Here is a 24263-nt window from a genome sequence, read left to right as displayed (position 1 = left end):
GGGGCCCTTCTACCCTGTCCTATCAAGTCACTGTGGGTCAGAATCACCTCAATGGCAATGAGCTTGGTTTGGCTGCTGTTGGTAGGGGGCCCTCAGATGGCTTCCGACTCAAACTCATAGCGACCCAATCTATGTACAACAGAATGAACACTTCCTGGTACAGCACCTTCCTCACAGTTGTAAATGGATATTGTGAATATCACCTTTTTATTCCATGATCAAGAGTGGTGGCATGGTGGTTATCGATTCAGCTGCACACCGAAAAGTAGGCGGTTCGAATCTCCCAGCCTCTCCATGAGAGAAACAAGTGGCCACTGGCTTCTTTACAGAACTATGATGTTGGGATCACTGTGATGGCAGTTCTCCCCATTCACAGGCCTACTCGGGCTTTCTGCTTTATTTTTCTTTTCTCTTGATTTGATTTTGCTAAGTCATAGTTTATTAAAATATTACCTCTCCAGCAATATCCTCCTTATGTTCCACTGATGCTGTGATTACATTTATGTGCCAATTTCTCATCCTGTCCCTCACACACCTCTAAAGTACTCTTCTCATCAATTCCATCTCCTGGTTCTCTTTATGGAGCGTCCTGGTGGTGTCCTGGGTTACACATTGGGCAGCTAAACACTAGACCAGCAGTTCAAAATCACCAGGGGCACCTCTGGTGAAGGACAAAGCGTTCTACTCCCATAAAGAGGTAGTCTTGGAAACACACAAGGGGCAATTCCATTCTGTTCTACAACGTCTCTACGAATTGGAATCAACTCAATGGCAGTGAGTTTGAAAGTTTTTTTTTGGTCTCTGATGCATTCTTGGTAATTTCTTCAGTCCTTCGATTCTCTCTTTACATAATCTGGCTAGTCTATCTAATCACCAAATCTTTTTCACCCCCGCTCTTTTATTAACTTTAGTTTTACTTAGAAGTTTTGTTTCTAAAAGCTGTTATTTTCTCAGAAAGCTGTTTTAAAAGACAGTTGGGATCTCTCCTAATTCTATAATTCTATTATGCTTTTAATTCCAGTCTATTTAATATACCAGCAATTTCCATTATTAGAAACCCTCCTGAAAATGAGCCTCCAATTGTTTCCCAGCCTTCGCTCATTAGTCCAGTGTAAGCGCACCACTTTATTTCCCACATCAGGGCGTGTCAATGGCCACTTCACCCATCTCTCCTCATCAAAATGTCAAGATAACCACATGCCTTCTTCGCATGCAGCAAAGACACTAGCATCCTGGGGTAGAAATGAGTACCTACATTAAAAACGCCAGTAAATGGAGATCCCCTCATAGAGGGGTTTAGGAGAGGAGGGTTAATTAGGGTGCGAGGTAGTACCGATGAAGAACACAGCTTTCCCCCAGATCCTGGATGCTTCCTCCCCCCAACTACCAAGATCCGAATTCTACCTTGCAGGGCTGGATAGGACAGAGGCTGTACACTGGTACATATGAGGGCTGGAGGTACAGGGAATCCAGGGTGGATGATACCTTCAGGACCAAGGGTGTGAGGGACGATGCTGGGAGAGTGGAGGGTGAGTGGGTTGGAAAAGGGGAACTGATTACAAGGATCCACATGTGACCTCTTCCCTGGGAGAGGGACAGCAGAGAAGGGGGGAAGGGAGACTCCGGATAGGGAAAGATATGACAAAATAACGATGTATAAATTATCAAGGGCACATGAGGGAGGGGGGAAAGGGGAGGGAGGGGAAAAAAAAGAGGACCTGATGCAAGGGGCTTAAGTGGAGAGCAAATGCCTTGAGAATGATTGGGGCAGGGAATGTATGGATGTGCTTTATACAATTGATGCATGTATATGTATGAACTGTGATAAGAATTGTATGAGCCCCAATAAATTGTTTTTAAAAAAAAAAGCCAGTAAAATCAGAAAACCAGCAACGTCATGCTTTAAAGAGATACTGCAGCTTGCTTCACAGGGAAGAGGGGTCTCAACTGAGGACAGGTGAGAACATCATCGAACAAGGCCAATTTCACATGTAATAACTAGAAAAGGGCTAGGTCAGTGGCATCCAGAGTTAAACACACACACACACAGACCTCCAAACTCATTGCCATCAAGTCGATGCCAACAAATAGGGACCCTAGAGGGAAGGGTAGAACTGCCCCTGTGAGTTTCAGAGACTAACTCTTTACCAGAGGAGTGTGGTAGTTATCTAATTTGTTGTCAGTTTGAGAGGATTACCATTGAAGGGGTGGAGTCTAGCCTGTCAATCACTGTATAGCCAATGAGGCCTCTGTGTGGACATGGCCTTCTCCTGAGGATTCTGGGGATTTCTGTATTTCTTTTTTTCCCTCTCTCTCTCTCTCTTTCTGCTCACTCCCTGAAAGACACTCTACTGACAAGGCACATGGCACTATGCTGATTGACCCTGTGCCCTGGGAACAGAAGGAGCCACATGGAGACCGACCCACCGACTGGCCTGTGATCTTCTTGCATTCGGCGTCACTGCATGTGCTCCGTGAAGAGGACTTTTAAGATTGGTATGGGACATATGGTCTCATATTGGGCTTATGGACTTGATCTGGATTGGGCTGGGAATGTTTTCTCAGTATTTAATTGCTCTTTTATAGAATCCTTTCTTAGACACGTATGCGTGTTCATGAATTTGTTTCTCTGATCCACCCAGACCCCACACACGTAGAAAGCTCCTTCAGAGAGACTGGCAGTTTTGAACTCCTGACTTTGCAGTTAACAGCCCAAAGAGTCACCAACTATGCCACCAAGGCTCCTCAGAGTTAAAAAGTGCACTCAGAGTAAAGAACCGAAAGGTGGAGCAGCACTGCCCCAAGGCCAGGGGACAAAGGGAAGGGCAGGCATTTGCCTTTACATCTGTGGACTCATGAAGTAGGACTAGCCAATGGTTATTTCATAGACTGCAGTTAGCTGTACTCTTTCCTTTCACACCAGGGAAGCAAGTTACAATCCCCTGCACTGATTTCCTGGCCTGATCACGAAACATGTAGCTGTCTGGGCCCTGCTCCCAGACCAACTGAACATGAGTCTTTGCATTGCAGGCAAGGGTATCTGCACAGTAAGGTCTGGAAACAATGGTTTAGGGATAACTGCTTCTAAATTTGCACCTGAGAGGTGGCAAACGGTTAAGCACTCACCTACTAGCTTGTAGGTGGTTTAAGTCCATCCATAAGTGCCTTGGGAGACAGGCCTGACAATCTACTTCCAAAGGGTCACAGCTTTGACAAACCTATGGAGCAGTTGGACGCTGCACACAAGCGGTCCCTGTGGACGGGAGTCAGCGCAGCAATTTACAGCAGTGGGAAAGGAACAGGTAGCAATCTCTCGAGGAGGGAAGTCAGAGAAGGGCAGGTAGGATCCAGTAGGAGGCACGGCGGGGGACCATGACACCATAGAAAATTTGAAGGGAGAGTGGGGGGGTGGGATAGGAGGGAGGTGATTTATGTATTTACTAGAGAAGACTTTCACTTTGTTCTAACACAGTCATTGGAACTGTTCAATGAAAATCTGGTAGAGAAAACGCCACTATCTCTCAACTCCATTTTTCCATGAACTTTTTAAAACCCCTTCGTACACAATAAATTAACCCAAGACCAAACTCACTGTCATCAAGTCGATGCTGACTCATAGTGACCATGTAGGACAGGGTAGGGTCTCTCAGGGTAGAGCTGAGTTTCCAAGATTGCAATTATGTAAGGGAAGACAGAAAGCCTCATCTTTCTCCCTTGGAACAGCCGGTGGTTTCGAACTGCTGACCTAGCAGTCGTGAGCAGCCCAATAACTAACCTATATGCCACCAGGGCTCCTACAATAAATAGGAAGGCCTTTTTTAAATTTAAACTTAAAAATGTGTCCTGAAAAAGTAATTAAGAAATTGGAGACCTTAGAACTGAGATACAAATAAATGATAGCTTTTTATAAAGTCCCATCATTCGATGTTCTGACAGAATACCACTAGTTCAGTGTACCTTGGCAGAAGAGCAGCAACAGACAGCTTTATCTCCAGAACTAGGCTGGGGTTGCTGGGACACTGTGCTCCGCAGACGCAGGAAGAAGGAGAATGGAAGGGGGACAGGATGAAACTCACTAACCTTCCACAATTGGTTCCTTATGACAATTAAAAGGCACTCCTCGCACGACATTTAAACACTTCCCTAAGCTGCTCTGGGTAATCCACAACTTCCCCCCTTGGCAAACGTTCCGAAGCAGAGAGAGAAGGGCAGCAGGGAGGGGGAAGGGCAGCTATGGAACCCAGACAACACAAGCCTTTGATAGAACTGTCACATGAAAGCTTCACAAAAACCCGCTGCAGTTGGAGCGGAGGACATCAAGGTTTAGAGAAGCTGGGTGACTCACCTAAGGTTCAAAGTCAGCAAAGGACAGTGAGAGTGTAATCTCAAGGTCTTACTTTACAAAACAAAACAAAAAACCCCACCCTATGCCATGTTCAGGAGGGGAAGAGAGAGTGGGGTCTGGACTTGAAGCAGCACGAACAGTTAGGCTCTCAGGAGATCTGAAGCAGGACGAGAGTGAATAACAAGACAAATAACAGAGAAAACCCCCAGCATCCAAACTACGCTCTGACTGGCGAGGCTGCTCCGGAACATCACCTGGCACAGCCTGAATGGCACTGGAGAGCCAAAAGCCAGTGGATGATGACAATGGCTTGGTCGTTACTCTCAGGCTGGCATCTGGTATATCATTTGTTTGTTCTTGACAGAAGAGATTACAGTGACAGAATAATGGGCCCAAAACATCTCCTAACACTGCATACTAGGCCCAGTCCGCACACTGAGAATCATTCCTTGTCCAAGACCGCAGAGTAAGAGCACTCCTCACCGCCGATGGCTCTCTGCTAACTACCTTTAATGGCTCTGAGCATTCGGGCCCCCAAGCTGGGCCTAAGGAAGAGGCTCTGAATCGAACCGTTTACCAGTGTATGGCACAATCTTAGCTCACTAAAGTTACTGGAAGTCTGAAACTGCTGGAAGATCCGAAATTGGCTGTAGAAAATAGTTCATTGCGGACAGGGGGAAAAAAATGAAATAAAAGTAATGTACGCCGATGATACTTCAGTATCAAAAATAATATTACATTAAATAAAGTAGGGGAAAGTACAGCCAGGACGCGCCTTAGAAGCAAGGATGGCGACACTTCATCTCATGCATTTTGTACATGTTATCAGGGAAGACCAGTTCCTGGAGAAAGACATCATGCTTGGTAAAATAGAGGGGCAGCGAAAGAGAGGAAGGCCCTGGACAAGATGGATGGACAGAGTTGCTGCAAACATTAGGAACAATTATGAAAATGACACATGACTAGGCGGGGCTTCATTCTGGTGTACATAGGGTCACTGCGAGTCAGAACCAACTTGAAGGCACCTAACAACAAAAGGTAAGCCCCCAGCTAGGCATGTATTTGTGTGCGTGTTGGACGCACAGCATATTGCTCTGCAGATGAAAGACCTGAGACTGAGGCTTCAAGACCGTGAGATATTCTCATTCCCATTTCCAACATCAGTACAGCAGCGTGCATCATTCATTAAAAGGCTGATGATGGTCTTTGACCAAGTAATTCCACTCGTAAAAAAACAAGTAACACTGTGTGCAATAAAAGGAGCCCTAGTGGCAGGCACAGTGTGCTACATGCTGACGACTAACTGCAAGGACCGCAGTTCAAACCCAGCAGCCTCTATGAGCTGAAATTGCCCGTGGAGTGCTTGTACTGAGTGATGTGCGATAAGGCATGAACAATGGTGCTCATCATGGTTTAGTTAGCAATATAGCTACTTTTCACACTGGACATCTAAATATCTGCCAAGAACAAGCTGGTTCACTAAGTCTGCCACTTTTTCAGTAAAATAATATACCATCATTCAAAACAACTATACAAATCTTCTGGACACAAAAAGATGTACACACATACATTAAATTAAAATGCAGGTTACGGAACCATACATGCACTATGTTCCCAATTTTGTCTTCCGGAAGAGGGACTCTGTGATCTGTAACTAAGGTCTGAAGGGGCTGGAAGAGGTCAACACTTCCAGGCAGAAGGAGCAACAGCATCCGCACGGGTCTTGCATGGGGCAGAGGGAGCCTAAGAGTGAGTGGTGGAGATTATGAGAAAAGGCTGAAGAGAAAAATGGGGGCTGAAGCCTTGTAGAAAACTGGGAGCCTGATAAAGGAGCTGAATTTCACTGAAAGTATCAGTGAAAAGACACAGCCCCTCTGTACTTCAGAAATGAAGCCCCAGGGTTCAGCTGACCCTCAAAGTGGGGTGGCAGAAGCAGCCTGGCCGGACTCTGTCTCACGATGTCAAGCCTGGTCTTAACCTCCGAGTCCAGACATCTGTCAGTGTCAGCTCACTGACCTGGAATTGGTCCTGGAACTTCCCCCACTTCTTTCCGGGGAGCCTGGTTTCTCTCTCCTTCCTCTCTCTCCTTTGTCTACCTTCTACCACTTCCACAGGTTGGTGAGCAACCTCAGCATGTTTCCCTAAGGGGCCTTCTCCTTCTGAGCAGTACCAGTCCCTACCCACTTCAAAGACAAATTCAACTACAAACTCATTGCCATTGAGTCTATGCCGAATCACAGAGACCCTGTACGACAGGGTAAAACTGGTCCTGTGAGTTTCTGAGGCTATATCCCTTTTATGGGTACAAAAAAGCCCAATCTGTCACCCGCAGAGCAGCTGGTGGTTTTGAACTTCAGACCTTGCAGTTATCAGTCCAACATGTAAACACTGCGCCACCAGGGCTCAACCACAATAGCCTGTAAACTTATTGCCAAACAACTTCAACCAGCACTTGAAATTTTGGGTAAAATTAAAAGGCTGCTGTTGGAACTTATTGGCTTGCTCACAGCTTTGCAATTTGTACAAGGACAACATTCCTTTCTGAAAATCTGTATGTGTGAAACAAAAAATGTTAAGTCCTGATGCACTCTTTTAAATCGGTGTTTGAAATGGCCAGGCATCATTTAATGGGAAGCTCAGAAAAGCCTACATCAAAGAGTAACCCTGTCTTGGGCCCCTTGTATTTTCATTTGTTTTAAAAATTACATTTCAAAGAAGAGGAAAGAAAAACATACACACACTGTGAAATGACAATATTTCTGGCCTTTTAGAAAAATAATCACAAACCAGTTCTGCATCTGTCTTACGTTAATCAAATTTGATCGCAGAAAGGAAGCAGCAGGGCCAACCCTATTTTTTTGTTTTTTCTTTTATAGCATGTGTACTGTGCCCCCTGCTGGCCATACCACAGTCCTTGTGACTGAGCGACCACAACACAAGGTCCTTGGGAAGGAAGAGAAGGGTAAGACATCCAGATCCCCTCTGCTCATAGAGGCTGCCTTTCCTACAGATGCACAAACATGGCATTCCTTCCCATCACCGTCAACGCCCCTTTTCCAAAATGCCTAGGCCTTTTTGAAGATTTGCAGGACCATGACACAAAGCATTGAGTTTAAATAATCCCCTTTAATGAGGAGAGAGGTTAACAAGTATTCCAAAACGAGAGATAACCAAAAACTCATGTAAATCTAGTTCTGAAGTACCTCGCTATTTATGCATGGCTTCGGGTAATCATAACCATGGCTTGCACCTTGGCTGGGAGAGAAAATGACAATGCAGAAAATGCTGAGAGGCCGGGGTTATAATTTTTCTCTCAAATCATTCAAATTGTGCAATTCAAAATTCTTAGGGAATGAAAAATCGAACCATGCTGCCTTAGGGAGAAGGTGGGAGAGGGTAAGTTAAAGCGAGCTGGCTGACCCAAGGCATGGGGCAAATTGGTGATACCCAGGATTTTAAAGCTAGAATCAGGTAAGCCCATAGTGACAAAATACAAGTGACTGAAATACAAGAATATAGAGCCAACTGCAAAATACCTCCAACTTTCCTCTTTGAAAATGAAAGCAGGCTGGCTTTACTCCCTGCCCCCCAGACCCCACGCTCTCATATGAGCTCCCATAAGACTGTCGTCAGGGCTTGGCAATCTTGCTTGCTGAGCTTCAATTCACAAAATAGCTATTGATTGACCAAGACCCAGTACAAGGTACTGGGGACACAGGCTCACATTTCTGCTCCCAGTCTGTCTGACACAGAAAGCAAAAGTATAAAGAAGCAAACTTCAACAGCAGTAAGCAAGTGCAACCACAAACCCACACCCCCATGTGCATCATGCAGATGAAAGCTAGCAGAACCATCAGAGGAGCAGGTGCATGTCAGCACAAAGCACCACAGAGAGATGCCATGGGTGGAATGATACAAAGGTAGAGGAAAGGCATTCAAAACCAAAGGACCAGTACAATGCATCACCATGGAAAAAGCACAGAGTTCGCAGAGAGGGGTGTAGTCGTAGAACAGTAGAACAAGTGCTTTCAGAGGGGTATGTTGTACCAAGAAGGCAGGGGCTACATGGCTGAAGGTAAGGTCTAAGTTGGGGTGTTGGCAAACATAGATCAAGAGATGCTTTGTGTGGTGCTTATCCAGCATGTGACTTGGCTCTCCTCCTGTAAGTGGCAGGAACAGGGGGCCTAACCCAGGAAGTAACCAGAAGGCATTGAAGAGTTTTCAATCGGGGAGAAGACACAATCACATTGGAGCTGTCAAAAGATCACATGGGCTTTTGCTAGCTTTCTATGGCAGTCCTTCTGCATTTCCAGCCAAATGCCTGTCCATTCTTCCAGGCTGGTTCCTTCATGAGCGAGACTTGCAATGCTGAATGGAGGCACAGTGCCTGAGAGATAGCAGCCGCTGCCTAATGGATTGCTAGGGGTCCTCGGGGGACTCAGAGGGATAGGTGAAGGGCTGAACCAGCCTCGGAAGGACTTCTCAGCAGATGAATACCAATGAAGTTTTGGAACAGTTATCTCATCATGAACTTTGAGAGACCGGACAAAATTCCCACAAGCAAAAAGGAAACCCATAATGCACTTGGATATGCAAACCTAAGAAATCTAATTGAATTATCATTTTGAAATAAGGCCACTGGCTTTTTCTCCGCCCCACCCCCCACCCCAAGTAACAGGAAATAGGGCTCATTCTTTTCCCAGAAGCAGAAAAATGCATTTCTTTCCACACTGAAGTTATGAAAACAGCGTGTCTCAAAACATACGCCGTTACTTTTACAGGCATCAAAAGCTTTGTCTTACTCAGGAGGAGGTTTCGAACTGCCCACCTTGCTGTTAGCAGCCCAACGCATAAGCACTATGCCACAGGGCCGCCTGTGCCATGACTTTTAAATCTCCATTGGAGAACCAAGCTCCATGAGACTGTTTAAGGCTCTGTCAAGGGAGCAGTCTTTAAAGGATACCCTGATCTGAAAACACAGACATGCCCCCGACACAAGAACGCCACGGTTGGCCCATCACCGTTTCCAGAGCACAGCCTTTCAAAACCAAGTCAAACGGCACCGGAAAGGGGCCACCACAACAGAGGCACTTCCTTTCTACAGTCGCCAGCCCATCGCAAAGTTCAGCTCTCAACCCCTGGCTGGCTGGCTGGCTCGCTCCCCCCCCTCCCGGCCCCCACCCCCTTCGCCTCTGGCTCATCCACTCCCGGCACACGTACAAAGGCAAGCCCGGACCGCTGTACACCGACTGCCCCGCGCACGTCCCCGTGCGCAGAGCTGACGGCGATTCCCTGTCGCGCGGCGCCCCCTAGTGGCCACGTCGGCCGCGGCCCGCCCCGCGGGACGCTGACTGAGGGCGCGCTGAGTGAGATTTGGGGACCAGCCCTGGGGAGCCCCGGGCCAGCTCCAGGCCGCACGAGGAGCGATAGCTTCAACCCCCTTGGCCGACGGGGTGCTCCGCTCTCACTCCGAAAAACAGCCCCCTCAGCTACCGCCACCAGCTCCCTCCCGGGGTCCCGCGGGAAAAGACACCCCAAATGGAAATCCATCCCGGGTCTCCTTGGGTCACCTGATCAGAAACCTTTGCTACAAGGGACACTCGTTAGAGATGGGTGCGCATCCACCTCCCCAACAGGTGACAAGCAAGTCCACTCGCGCCCCTCCTATTTCCCGGGCTCTGAGGAGATCGCCAAACCTAAAGAACTCTCTGGAAAGGGCCTGGCACCCCCACCCCCCAGGATCTTATGAACCCACCCACACAAAATACTTGAAAAACGCCTCAAATCCCTTCTTCAAAATGGGTACTTGTGTTTTTCACATCAACCGTGTAAATCGCCGGTGTCAGGCTGCTCCGATTCGCTGCTACAAAAACGTGAGGGGCCACGAAAGCGGTGATAATGAAAACTCCTGAAAGACCATCCACCCTTCAATGTCTTGGTCTCAGTCAAAACAAAAACAAAAACAAAACTCGCCCCATCCGACCCGGCCGACCCTCACCTCAGAGGCAGCTCCGGCGCGTCGGAGACCTGCGCGCGGCACCACCTGGGAGCCCCGCCCCCTTTCCGGGCACACGCCCACCCAGTGCTGCCCCCTGCCGGGCAGGCCCAAACCGGGGATCACCACGGTTAATCTTGACACGGTACCAGAGAAGGGGGCAGCGGAGAGGGGGGCCGTCATTGCAGAAATTCAGAGTCAATGCGCCTATTTCGTGACACAGAAGAGCCTAGATGGGAATAAAGTGACCCGGCTACCGTCTTTCAAATATGCTTTTGTCAACCTCCTTAGGCTTATTTCCAAGGCTGCCAATGGGAAGGAAGAGAAGTGCAGGAACCGGGGTGATGCTTAGGGCTCTTCCGGATGGCTTCACCTACAGGCGATCTATGAGGGGGCTTCGAAAGTTCTGTGGAAAAAATGGAATTAAAAGATCATCCAAGAACTTGGAGAAGTCCCTTCGCATAATCCTTTTCTACTTATATTTCAAAATATATTGTAGTAAAAACAAAATAAAGTCTTCGTGAGCTACTCTACCTTAACTTCTGCACTGCTACTTAGAATCTCACTGATGGTGGTAATGCAAAAAGTAAACAGGTTGATTCCTCACGATTGTGAGGCTGGTACAGGGCAGGGTAGATGTCACCTAACAACAACCAATAATGAAATGAACTCTCTTCGTGAGAACAATCGCACCACTCATAGTGGTCCCATAGAGGGTTTCTGCGGATGTAAGCCTTTACACGGCCAGCCAACTTCATCCTTCTCCCACGGAGCACCTGTTGAACTTGAAAGGCCGATCTTGCAGTTAGCGACCCAGTGTTCACCGGACGGTTCCACCAGGGCTGCCTGCAGTAACTGAGAAAAACGCAAACCAAAAGCCTCCTGTGCTGAGCGCGCCGAATAAACATGAGCTCTCCCTCGCTCTCCTCTGACAATGTGTCCCAGCTACCTGCTCTACGATCCACCCTTCTGTAGCACAGGCTTGTATTCTGCACCTGCCCCCTCGGGCCGGCGGGCCGGCTGCTCTCCGGTACCTGCATGTCTGGTAAAGTGCGCACTGTCCCCCTCACTTCAAGGCAGGCTTCGGTGCCATGACTCTGTGCTGCTATCTGTCTGCCCCTCGGGCCCGTGTGCGCGAAGCAGTGGTGGCAAGTGAAACCGCAGTTACAACAGCAGCAGAAAGGGGAACAGCAAAGCGCGGTCTCCAGCAAGCAGCACTGCGAAAGTCACAAAAACAACAGTGACATTACATACTAGCAAAACTGCAGTAATAACAAAAGCCGTCTATGTGACCCTCAATATTAAGAATCAATGCATTTGAAGCATGGTGCTGGCGAAGAATGCTGAAAGTTCCATTGACAGCTAAAAGGACAAGCAGATCTGTCCTGGGAGAAGTAAGGCCAGTGCTCCTTAGAGACAAGAGTGGCAAGACTTCATCTCACCACTTGGACAGGTACTTTGGACGTCACATCTGGTAAAGTGGGGCGGGGAAGGGGGGCAGCAACAAAAAGGAAGGAGGTGGATTGACACAGTGGCTGCAACAATGGGCTCAAGCCCAGGAAAGGGGGAGGATGGTGAAGGACCACGCAGTGTTTCCTTCTGCTGTGCATAAAGTCCCCATGGGCCAGAGCCAGCTCAATGGCACCTAACAACACATGATAATAAAACTATCCTAGTGGTAGCAATTAGCACCATGGCATAAGCCTAATGGGTTACAGGCCGGGCTGCTAATCACAAGGTCAGCAGTTCAAAATCACCAGTCACTCCTTGGGACGATAAGCCTTTCTACTCCTGTGAAGATGCATGGCCTTGGAAACCTGCAGGGAACTTCAATCCTGTCCCCTAGGGCCGCTAGGAATCAGAACCGACTCAGCAGCAATGAGTTTGTGTTGAGTGCTTTATGCCAACCACACTACCTATGACTTACCTAATTCTGTCCTCGAAAAAATACTGCATTTAGCTTTTCCTTCCCATTTTATAACTGCAAACTGAGCTTCTGAGAGGGATTCAAAGACTTCTGAAGCTACCAAATTCTCACTAGCCAGTTTTCTTCCCTTCAGAATACCTTATTCCCCCCATACCTGCTGGTCCACGTAACCTTCCAACGTGCCTCCGATGACAGCAGCTCGTACTGCTTGTGAGAGGCATGGACACGCGCCTCACGTGTGCTCAATGGCAGGCTGCTTGCTCTGAGAAAGAGGCATCATGATAAATACCCCCTGTATTCCCACTCCCACCACTGGGCTCTGTCTGCCTTTCCATCTCTATGTCCTTCCTCTCCACTTTCATCCTCTTCATCCTTCTGAAGTTTGATTGGTCAAGAGCACAGAATCTACAGTAAAAATCGGGATGCACCCATGCCTCTACTTAGGTCTCTAGCCTTCGGGTGAGTCGCTCCCCCTCCATTTGGGTCTGGTTCCACGTCTGTAATGGTGATAACCATACCTGTCCTGACCCTCATCTCCAAGCACAACTTTCTCCCATCAGTCAGGAAGCCGCCCGGGCCATGATGATCTGAGAGCCATAAGAGAGTTGGATCAACTGCTTGTGGCTTTCACTGGAGTCATTCTGAGGCAGGCAGACACGCCACCTCGTGGTAGGGAAGGACCCTGCAGTGAGAAGAGCCCGGGTTCTCGCCCACTCTCAGCACCAGATGGAAGTGAGGGCAGGTGTCTGCAGGAACTGTGAATTCACGACTGCAGTTCTCACCTTGCTCTGTATAAGCTTCCCAAACTTCGTCTCCACTCCATAAAAAAAGCAATGTCAGTAGACAGTCTTTCCATCGCCCCATACGTGCCTTCCCTACCAAGCCCCTCTTTCAGTCTCAGTTCCACCAAGGACTGTTCAAGTGTCTCTAAATCTTCCACAGTCACAATGATGGTTTCTCCCTATTTTTATGGTAATAACAAGCAGGATTACAGGTATGCGTCATGCACAGTGCCAGACGTCTTTACGGATCACCTCGAATCCACGTGGCAATACAGCGTAGGCACCTCGGGCCCCAGTTTATAGATCAGGTTCAGGGGGATTACGTACTGATTTGTAATTGACTAAGATGACACTTCTAGCTATAATTCTTTGTGATGTATTAGTCACAAGCCTTTTGCCTGTGATTATAACCCTATTCTGGAAGGTGCTCTCCACTATACTATTGGACAGGATTGTCCAAAACCAAACTCACTATGGGATCAATACTGAGTCATAGCGCCCCTAGAGGGTAGGGTAGAATTGCCCCTGTGCGTTTCCAAGACTGTCACTCTATGGGAGCAGAAAGCCTCATCTTTCTCCTGGGGAGCGACTGTTTTTTTCAAGTGCTTATCTTTTGGTGAGCAGCTCAGTGACCAGCCCATTACACCCCCAGGGCTCCCTGTGGACGGGAACAGGATGGCAAGAAAACTTGACTTCATAGAGGGTGTGAGCCAAGTCGCACCGTCTGGTTCCTTGGGGGCATCTTGAAGACTGCTTTACCAGAGTTTCTGACTTATAGGCGTCATCCTTTGTTTCCTTTGGGGGTATGGTCTGCTCTAAGACAAGAAGCCGCACCTCTATTTCTTGATGGAGGTTTCGTAGAAGGTAGGAGGCCTTGACTTGTGGAGCCTCTGGCTCTGGACCCTACATGTTGTCCTGCTTTGCTGGACCTTCAGATTTGGGACTGAACCACACCCACAACCACCAGAGTCGTCTCTTCAAAATGCCATGGAATCGTGTGGGCTGGTGCAGTGACTCGAGCTCAGAGTCTTGAAGGCGTATACTCAAGGGAGGAAGTGGGGTAAAATGCAGCACAAGGGCATCTTGGAAGACAGGGTGTTTGGGACATCTTCAGTCTCAGCTCCTTGGATCTAGTGTGGCATTAATTGTGCTGAAAGAAATTACTACCACGAGTAGCTTGCAGATCCAACGAGCCTTGCCTCCAAGTTGACCAGAGAGCTTAGAGTGGCATTATCCCCACTTCCTTCATAAGCCTAAGCATCACACTCCAGCTGAATGTTCCTTGTACCCGAGACAGGGAAATCCTATCATGAGTGTCCCATGAATGCACAGCCATGTGAGCCAATGTGGTGAGGAGAGTCACGCTCCCTTTCAATGTTTAATGTAATGGATGCACACACCATGAACGAGTTCTTTCTATTTAGTTATGTTTACGGGGAGCCCTGGAGGCGCAGTGCTCAAGGGCTTGGCTGGTAGTAGAAGGGGCCACAGCTGGACACCACCAGTCTTGGAAACGCTATGGGCCACAGTCCAGTTCTGCTTATAGAACGGACTTGGCGGTAATGGGTTGGTTGGTTTGTCTGCATTTTACTTACCAGTGTTTTATCATGAAGAACTCAGGTGGGTACCAACTAAACCACGTGATCAAAATGAACATTACCAATGAGGAAATAAATCGGTATCATATGCCTCCTAATATGGAGAAACCATGACTGGGCTTCTTCATGTCTGTCCCCTCACCCCATCCCCCAAATGCATGATTGGAACCCAATCATGATGAAACTATCAGAGAAATCCAAACTGAATAACTTGCCTGTCTACACTCTTCCAAAGTGTCCAAGTTATGAAAAAGCAAAGAAAGACAGCTCTAGGTGAAAAGAGACTAAAAGTGAACACACGGCTTATTGTAGATCAGATCCTGGACCAGATAAAAGGTGCAAGTGTGATGGCTGGGGGGGCACAGAATTTGGATGTGTGCAAATTAAGCAGTGGGGCTTGGTCAGTGCTACTTTCCTAATTGTGTGTGCTGTGCCGTTCCTGTGTCAAAGCAATCCTTGTTTTAGAGAAACACACACTGAGCTATTTAGAGGGACGGGGTGTCATAGCTACAACTTCTCCTGAAGAGTTGTAAAAGAGAGACAGGAGATACACACACACACACACACACACACACACATATATATATATATATATGAATTATTTGTAGTCCTTTTATACCTTTTTTGAAAGTCTGAAGTTATTTCTAAATAAAAATTTATAAGAAGATAGTGTAAGTTATCAATACATATGAAACATTTAAACAAGTGTGAATGCCTGGTAAGGTTGGTGACGCACACAGGGCCACAAAGTCGTGAACTCTCCGTAGGCATAACTAAATGTCTGGAAGGAATACGTCACAGGGGCCTGGGAGCTCAGGGACACCAAGGTACACTGGCATAGCATAATCCATCAAGATAATGTTGTATGGCTTACATTGGTTAACTAACCATTGGGGTCTTAAAAGCTCATGATTGGCCACCTCAGAGGCAACTAACTGTTGATGGATCTTCCTCTGTCCAGAGGAAAGAAGAGTGGTGGAAACTGAAAGATACATGGAAGCAATGAGCCCAGTGGCCATCAGTCTCCATGGTGCTGAGACTGGAAGAACTCAATGGTGCCTGGCTACCACAACCAACTGCTCAAAAAGGGATCACATTAGGAAGTCAGCCAGAGATACAGCGGGAGAAAAATGCAGAACTAAAGTCAAAATCATTGCCAAGAAGATGAGGCTTCAAGGTCAGAGAGACAGGCGGGAGCCCTGACACTACAGCCCTTCATCATCCTCCAGGTCTGAAAATGGATATCCACGCTGGCTCAATTTTCCTCTAAACAGCAGACAGGTCTACATGGGAAACAAGAACTAGGGGGGTGCACCCACCTTAGAACAGTCAGTTATTTCAGATCAACAGGGCAGTGTTTCCCTAAAGACAGAGTGGAAAAGGGTGAGGAGACATGGAGGAATGAAATTAGGAAGCACAGGGAGGAAATAGGATAAGTGATGATGTTACATTGCGGGGACTGCAATCAATGAAATGAAACAAAAGGTGTATGAACTGTTGAATGTAACTGATCTGATCTGTAGACCTTCATCCGACTGACAAAAGGTTAAAGAAGAAAAAGTTTTAAAAAAAAAGATGCGAGGTGTAATATTCCTACCCCATTGGTTCCAAAGCATATCAGAGGATTAAATGGAGCCAGCAGCCTTGGATAGATAATGTTAAATAAATCTTGAGCCTCAGAGAATAAATTCTGGGGCCTATAAGTGACAGCCCAGTCTTTCCAATCCCCACTGATGTTACTCAACTGTAGCAGTCATACAAAAATCCTTTTCCTTCCGGTAAAGGGAACCATTTCCAGCTTTCTCAGTTTCATCACTGAGCGAACGCAAGCAGGAATTTTATTTCCCATGAAAACATTGGCAAGCGCAATAAAAAGAAGAGCTATGTATTCGATTTCTCTAAGTCACGCCAGCCCTGGCCACACGCCTTTGGCGGATCCTTCAGCATTCCGACACCAGGGCGCCTTCTCGTTCCCCAGCCCCCCATCCTGCCTGATAGGGGGCTTAGGGAAGCCTATGAATATGCATGTGGATGTGACAGTTCAAGGTTTGTGTCACTGACACAGAACTTAGACATTAGCCAACTGTGGTGCGTGACTGTTCTTAGAGGGAAAGGCACACAGCTCCGAGCATCTGCATTAAATTTTAACAGAATTATTTACATGCTTCCCCCACACAAGGCATCTAGTAAATGAGAGAACATCATGTGGTCAAGCTTTTAAACCCCCAAAGATGGCGGGAGACAGGCCCCTAGAGAGTCACGTGAGAAACAGTAATGGCTATTAAAGTTTTTCTTCTCATCCTCAGGATAAATAAAACATTGAAAAGAAGTTATGTAACTGCTCTTAGCCCTATTCTCATGGGCCATGATTAGTATGTTCTCATTTAGAATTTACAGAACGCCTTGTGATCCAGGAACTTCAAATCTCTCATTAACCTTCACCGCCTGCCTGGAGTTGAATGGAATTTCCATTTGATAGGCAGAAAACTTAGGGTAAGGGAAAATCAAGATGATCCCTCCTCCAAGGCAACCAGGAAACGGGTGGTGCCAACAGGGAAGCTAACTAAAAGGTTGGGGGTTCACAACCACCAGCAGCTGTGTGGAGAAAGCCCTGTGGGACACTTCTCTGTTGTCACATGGGGTCACAATGACTCGAAATCAACTTACGAGGCCGCAGCAGTAGCAGATCAGTGGCCAGAGTCCCTAGAACCAGAGACAGTAAAGGCACCTGGCTGCTTACTGAAAGGTTAGACGGTGAATGAGGTCCCTCCAGAGGCACCACAGAAAACCGGTCTGGAGATCACTTCTTTTTAAAAAGAACAAAACCAGCGTTTGGAAAGAGCACAGCCGCCCCGTGGCAGCATGGGGTCCCAAGGAGGTGATGCTGACTCAGGGCTGGGGGATGGCATACCCATGGAGCAAATGCTGCTGCTGCTTTTGTTTTACACTAAAAACGAGAAGACGGGCTTGGAAACCCCAGAGAGTAGTTCTACTCTGCCCCATGGGGCCGCTACGAGTGGAACCAACTCTACAGCAGTGGGTTTGGATTTGTTGTGTGTTTGTTTGTTTTTCATTGCTTAGAGCCCCGTCTCCCAGAGAAGCTTCATGTAAGGAATGTTAAGATTGCTTACCTGCATGAAGAGCCAGAGGGACGGAGGGCGCTTGCCTACTAGTAACAAGGATGCTTGAAACTCATGTACGTTAAGAATTTGAGGCGTTCAAAGCAAGGCAATGAACTCAGTTTCTTGTAGCCTTTGCTCGGTCCACCCAAGCCTCTATGTCCACAGGCAGCAAACGTTTGGGGAGCTTACTCTAACACAGAAGTGCCCAATCGTAGCACTGTCCCCGTCAGTAAGCCTGCCCTGGAGTCTCTGGGCAAGGAGCGCAGAGCAGCTGACACCCAGACTGCACTGCACGATGAGCGCCAGGCCAGGCAGCAGCCAGCGCGAGAGCAGCCAGGGAACGACACAATGGGCCACTCGCTCGTCTCCACGATGCTTCGACAACTATGGCGTCGTCTCCCTAAGTCCTCTGTGTGTCCCCGAGATGGCTGGCCACTTTCCATAGGACGGGGAGAATGAAAGCAAAAGCTCAGCGCTGACGTCAAAACCCAGGTAAATGGCAGAATGCAGAGTTGAAAAAGTACACCTCTCAAACCTTCTGCTGCGTATTCTTTACGGTGGATACAAAATGACGTCTGGGACACAGAGCACCCTAATATTTAATACGTAATTTAACATTCCTAAAGCAGGAAAGGAAGTTACGGCCACAGCAGATTGCTTCTTCTCCCCCACCCTCTCCCATTCTCCCTACCCCAAACTGATAAAGGTCCCAAGAGGAAGTACAGGTTGGGGACAGGGAAGAGTAGTTTGGTGTGGCTGGTGTTTGGAATACAAGGATAGGGACCCTGGTAGGACTGTCTGGTTAGCACTGGACTACTCACACTAAGGTAAGAGGTTCAAACCTGCCAGCTACTCCGCAAGAGAACGAGGCGCCTGTCTGAGCCTATAAACATCTCCAATCTTGGAAAAGCTGCGGAGGAGGGTCACTGTGCATTAGAATCCACTCCATGGTCATGGGTTTGGTTGGTTGGTTTGGGTTAGAATATAAAGGAAGACATAGAAAATAAGGGTAGAAATAAAATGCCGCTGTGAATTCTGGGGTAAAGAGGCTTAGTCTTTATGTCATTACAAGTAAGAAGCCTTTTTTTCTCCACCCCGCCCCCACCCCCTCATTTTGTTTTTATTTTGTTCATCGGCTGGCCCTCGTGGTGGTTTTTCATTTCGGAGACTCCTTTTGAGTACGTAAGTGATGTGATCAGAAAGTTACTCTCAGAGCGGGGTCCACAGAAGGAACCAAAAAGAGGGACAGAGACAGAAGGAGGAGAAGCTTGCTGCAGGTGTCCAATTGTACAGGGGGATGAGGAGACCGTTCTGAGCCGTGGTGCAGAGGGACACAGGAGCAGTGTGGGCAGTGACTACATGAGAAAGAGACTCAGTGCGCAGAGGCCAGTGACTCTGAGGAAGAAGGTTGGGTGTGGGAGCGAAGAGGAACCGTTCTGGAAACGTGGCCCAGCGGTGCTGGTCGGCCCTTGAATTCAGAGCGTCAAAGCTCCGGAGAGGAAACAGGACTGGAAAATCACCCTTCACGGGGAAGGGCAGCAGCACGTGAAATTTTGAGCAGAAAAAGTGTAGACGCAAAAGCAGCTTGAAATTTTTCCTCTGTGGGTGGGTGCTTTTAGAAGTGCCAGTGGCAAGTCTTAACTCACAGACGCACGTCCCAGAAAAGAATCTAAACCCTCGAGTGGAAAGTTTTTCCAGGTAATCATTAACACAATCCAGTGAACAGAAGGGAGGCCAAGCAAAGGGACGCGGGTCATTCGAAGGAGAGCGCCTACATCCCACAGGCCGGACGGACGGACGGACGGAAGTTTTCTTTTTCCTTCTTCTGCCATTTCAGACAGCGGTCGGGAACCTCACCTCTTCCGGAACACCCACGTGAAAGGCGTCGCAGGGCAGTTTTGAACTCTCTAGCATTTGAAGCTCTCCCCCACCACCCCCTGCCCCCAAACCATCCTCAGGCCAAACTGATACCTAGGACATTGAAAGCATGTAAGGTGCTCGCTGTCGCCCCACTCAAACACACTGCAGCAGGCTGAGATAACCAAAGAGCAAATGCAGGCTGCCCGCCCCTGATGGACCAACCTCAGCATCCTGACTCGGAGGGCACCTTTGCCCGCTTTCTCTATGGGTCTCACTTCCTGCGGTGCAGAGTGACTCCCAGGAGCCACACGGGCAGCGTGGGCGGTACTTACCTTTTTGGCTCTTTGGGCTATGTCTGGTGTTCTCGTAAGCAGCTTCTCAATCAGGTACTCCCTGTTCTGCAAGACAAATAGCCAGGAAGGTTAAAATCAAATCTCACAACCCGAAACCCGGAGTGATTTCAAAATAGCAGATTTACGTGGGTTTTGTAAGCATGTTACCTTGGCTTTCTGGAAGAATTTGCATTTTAAAAGTTCTGCTGCTGTGGGCCTGAAAGATCAATAATAAATTAGAGTTGAAACAATGACCACTCAATAAACACACCGCCTTGATGAAACAAGTTAATCCCAGAGTTATTTCTGGAAGACCCATTTAGGAAGAGCAAAGCTGGGAACTGAATTCGCCCTAGGCTGGCACCCAGGAAAGCAGGCCAAGTGTCCAGTCCGCTCCAAACACCTCCACTGCAAGACCTTTAAACCCCGTGAAGCAGCATTCTTGGGGCATGGTCAACTTTCCATCCTTCACCCTTACACTTTGCTCAGTGAGCTCGCTGTTTCTAAAAGGTGGCAGGCTGACATGTCTCTGAGCTAAATTCCTCTGTTTTAGGAATGCAGGCTGCAATGTGCTCCTACCCTAGAAACCGCAGACTCGTGGGCACAAAGACCCCCGAGGAACAGCAGCTGCTGCAAGCACCCGCCAACCCACGTGGCCCCGTGTGGCCCCGCGTGTCTGCCTCAAAGGTAAACGGGCTACTGTTCTTCTGGTGAAAGCAAACATGGATTGAGAAAATGCAAATTCGCTTACAGGTAGTGACTACATCTATTTCCTGGTGGTGATGCCAAACTTGTGTCTCCTACTTGTCTGTCCCCCATGAACTGAAGTGAGGGCCAAAGCCTCCCCAAGTGGGTGACAGCCCACCCTGCCCTGTGAGGGCGGGGGAGGGGGCAGGCATCAGTGGATTCGGAGGAGTTTTTATTGCCAAAGGGACACTGAGGAATTGTTTTTGTTTCTTTGTTTGTTGGTTTTCCTTTTTCCTAAAAAGGGGTTGGTGCGCCAAGCAAGCTTGGGAACCTATGGTCCAGATGAGTATGCTTACTCAAGCGTGTCTGCCAAGAAGGCGTCAGGGCGATGCACAGCATAGTGGAGGTGTGTCATGTTGGGCTATTCGCCTGTCCTTGGTGTTAAACTTCATCCTTGGTCTGCAGGCCCCAAGGCGCTCTGTGGTAAAAGGGGTGCTCCTCATGACAAGCACTATGGACTCTCACGTAACACTTCAAAGCAACGTATGAAGAACAAGTTGCCAAAAGACCTTTCCCTTAATGGTTTGGGCATCTTTGCCTAAAATACGTAGGTATGTCATAGGCGTTTGCAGAATACTCACTTTCTACTGGTCATTGCTATGCCATTTATCAGCTAGGCACGCTTTCAAAATAGCTTCCTTCAGCCATGAACCCAAACCCATTGCCAAGCGATTCCCACTCATCACGACCGGGTAGGGCAATAAAACTGCTCTAGAGGAGTTCCCAGGCTACAAATCTTTATGGAAACATGGGTTAGTGCCCCCCCCCAGTCCCAATGTGCCCCCAAGCTTCCTTCAGATCAATACTCACTGCCTTTGAGTTGATGCCAACTCATAGCAAACCTCTGTCAACAGTTCCCCATAAAAGTGGCAGTGGAAATCGGCATATAAAGCTACCACCTGGGACAGTCAGCAAGAAAAATGGCTTTTATCGCTTCAAAAAGTCAGTGTCAGGAGGGAACAGGGCAAGGGGAAGGAAAGGGGGCCTGGTTTTAGAAGAAAACAGGCTTCATAAGTAAACAATCAAATATAGCAAATGCCCTGGGTGAAAGCCTGGGTTTGCTGAGACGAGATGTGAGATAAACACGGGGAGACATTTGGAAATAACTGGAACTGTCCAAATATGCTAGATCAGAGACGTATAGGAAACCATGGTGGGGTTTATTATGGGGGAAATGTTCTTTGTGAAGGGCTGTCAACCCATCCAGGTACTAAGTGTATTACTTTCGAACCGCTGAATACAATAAAACGTAGATAGAGAGATACAGCTAATGTGCCAAAATGCTAACAACTGTTTAATCTAACTGGTGGGACACAAGTATATTTGACGTTATACTTTCAACTTCTCTATATGGTTCCAATTTTTCATATTCAAAGAAATTGGGAGGAGGTTGAAAATTATTACTGTACAAACCATTGGGTTTTCTCCCAGGCAACGACTATCAATGGGACAAATAAGATGATGCTGGGGGAAGGCGCAAGTTTAACAGGAAATGACTGCTTTGGAACCAGAAAATTCCACTAATTTGTCCCAGAGGCCAAGCCCAAGCATATGAAAGGCTTAGGAAGCTTCTCTAAGAGTGTCAGTGTACAAGTTATGTAAGTCTACAGAGACCATCAACTGTATTTCTAAGCAGACTTTTTCTTCATTTCCGCTATTATTACTCTTCCCCCCAGATTTTAAGTAGACCCACTGATTACAGATACTGGACAAAGAACCCCTAATTCTTACATCCACTGCTATGAATAGCCACTGACTGCTAACTGCTTTCACTAGATAAAATTCTAAACAACAGGTCGGCCCCATTCTACAATGACTGTGGGCTATATCTTTTGATAAACTCAAGAATTTAACTGATATTACTATGCCCTAGAAGAAGAAAAAAGGAATCTACTATGTTATCTGATTTAATTTTGTATAAGTGATTCTTTGGGGGTATACGATCCTATTGCTGATCAGCAGCTATCTATTTATCTATTTAGATCTATCTATTTATTTATTTAGATCTATCTATCTATGCCCCTGTGAGTTAGTTTCTATCTATCTATCTATCTATCTATCTATCTATCTATCTATCTATCTATCTATGCCCCTGTGTGTGAGTTTCAGTGATTGCACCTCTTTAAGTACAAAGTCTTTCTCAGGCTGAGTGGCTGGTGTTTCTGAACTGCTGACCTTGCAGTTAACACCCCAACGTGTGAGCCACCCGGGTTTTCTTAAATAGTGAAAATGACATCCGTACACACCCCTTATCCTAACTTACAACAAGCAGGCAGTCAAGGCACTGTGTGGGCGTAAGAGTCACACTAGAGCATCAGAGACAACAGCAAGAGCTATTGAAAGAGCACACAGTGGAGCCATTAAAGACCGCTGGGGAAGGGGGGACTGGGGGCAGGTGCTTGCACAGACACGAGTCAAGCCCTGACTGCCGTGAGGAGGCCGTGGACCAATCTCCTCTGTCCGCCACCACATCTGTGGCCCTGCTCGCGTAACCCCACCTGTGACCCTGATGTTTCTCTTGCTGCCTATCACGCATGTGTGACAGTTTTCCTGGACCTCCGGTGCCCCTCTGCAAAATGCAGTGCACATCAGCAAACCTTTGGGTCCCAGGCTGACCCCTGCCAATGGTCTCCCGTATCTGGGGAGCATGTCTTTGTCCCCCCCCCCCGGTCCTGCTTAAGGTGCCAATGAAGGGTCTCTTAAAAACAGATGTTTCTTTAGAAAATTGAACTTGGCTGGGGAAAAAAGACTGGGCTGAATAAGGTCTAGTGCTGGGTTTGCTCGCGTTACCATACAGAGCAAAAATTGAATATAAAACTTAAGAGAATACAAAGAGACTTGGGTTTCGTTTTCCTATTAAGTGGCAGGAAAACCAGGACGGCTGAGGGATCCATGGGCCACTGAACAGGCTGCAGCCCTCACGCCCCGGTCCATACAGCTGCCTCCACGCTGGCCTCCTTCCCGCAGCCTGGTCCCCGCTCCACGCGCCCGCCCAGCAGCCTGCCCAGCAGCCTGCTTACAGCAAAGACAAAAGCCGGGGCTGCCGGGGCTTGAGATGAAGGTCAAAACTCTGTAGCACGCACAAGCCCGAGCACATAACCCCTCCAGGCCCCTTTCCCATCACACCTGCGTGACCCCTGCCTCCAGCCACCCTGGCCTGGCTCTCACCATCGCTTGCTCGTTCAGGACAAACACACACTCCTTTCTGTGTTGCGGTTTTTTTTCTTTCTTTTTTTTCCCCCTCCAGCCATCAGGCACACCCTTGCCCATCAGTCGAGCCAGCCCATTGAAATGCCATCCAACACTGGAGGCCCACATCCCTCCTCAGCCAGGTTCACTCACCACTGCCTGCACCACGTCCACACCCCCATCTACCCGCCATCCCCTGTCCCTCTGCGGCTGGCCCACTCCACCACACTAGGTCACAGGCCCTGCCCAGGCAGGCACTAAACACTACTCCGTTTCATCTTCCCAATGCCGAGCACAGCACGGGGGGGGGGGGGGGGGGGGGGGGGGGGGGGGAATAAACAAACTAATTAAGGAGTCCACTGTCAC

The 24263-nt window shown here is 48.0% G+C and overlaps 1 protein-coding gene across 2 annotated transcripts in view; it reads right to left on the bottom strand.

The window, feature by feature from the left end:
- The window catches only part of STK39 (serine/threonine kinase 39), a 365110-nt gene that overhangs the window by 190245 nt on the left and 150602 nt on the right, over positions 1–24263 (bottom strand). For both annotated transcript variants that reach the window (XM_075529482.1, XM_075529481.1), the window contains 2 exons: positions 20130–20178; positions 19962–20027 (listed from right to left, as the gene is read on the bottom strand). In XM_075529482.1, the coding sequence (XP_075385597.1) occupies positions 19962–20027; positions 20130–20178 (115 nt within the window). The remainder of the gene's footprint in view (positions 1–19961; positions 20028–20129; positions 20179–24263) is intronic.

The sequence above is a fragment of the Tenrec ecaudatus genome, chromosome 13 (genome assembly GCF_050624435.1).
Source record: "Tenrec ecaudatus isolate mTenEca1 chromosome 13, mTenEca1.hap1, whole genome shotgun sequence".
Taxonomy (NCBI): Eukaryota; Metazoa; Chordata; class Mammalia; order Afrosoricida; family Tenrecidae; genus Tenrec; species Tenrec ecaudatus.
This window is presented reverse-complemented; position numbering and strand designations above follow the sequence as displayed.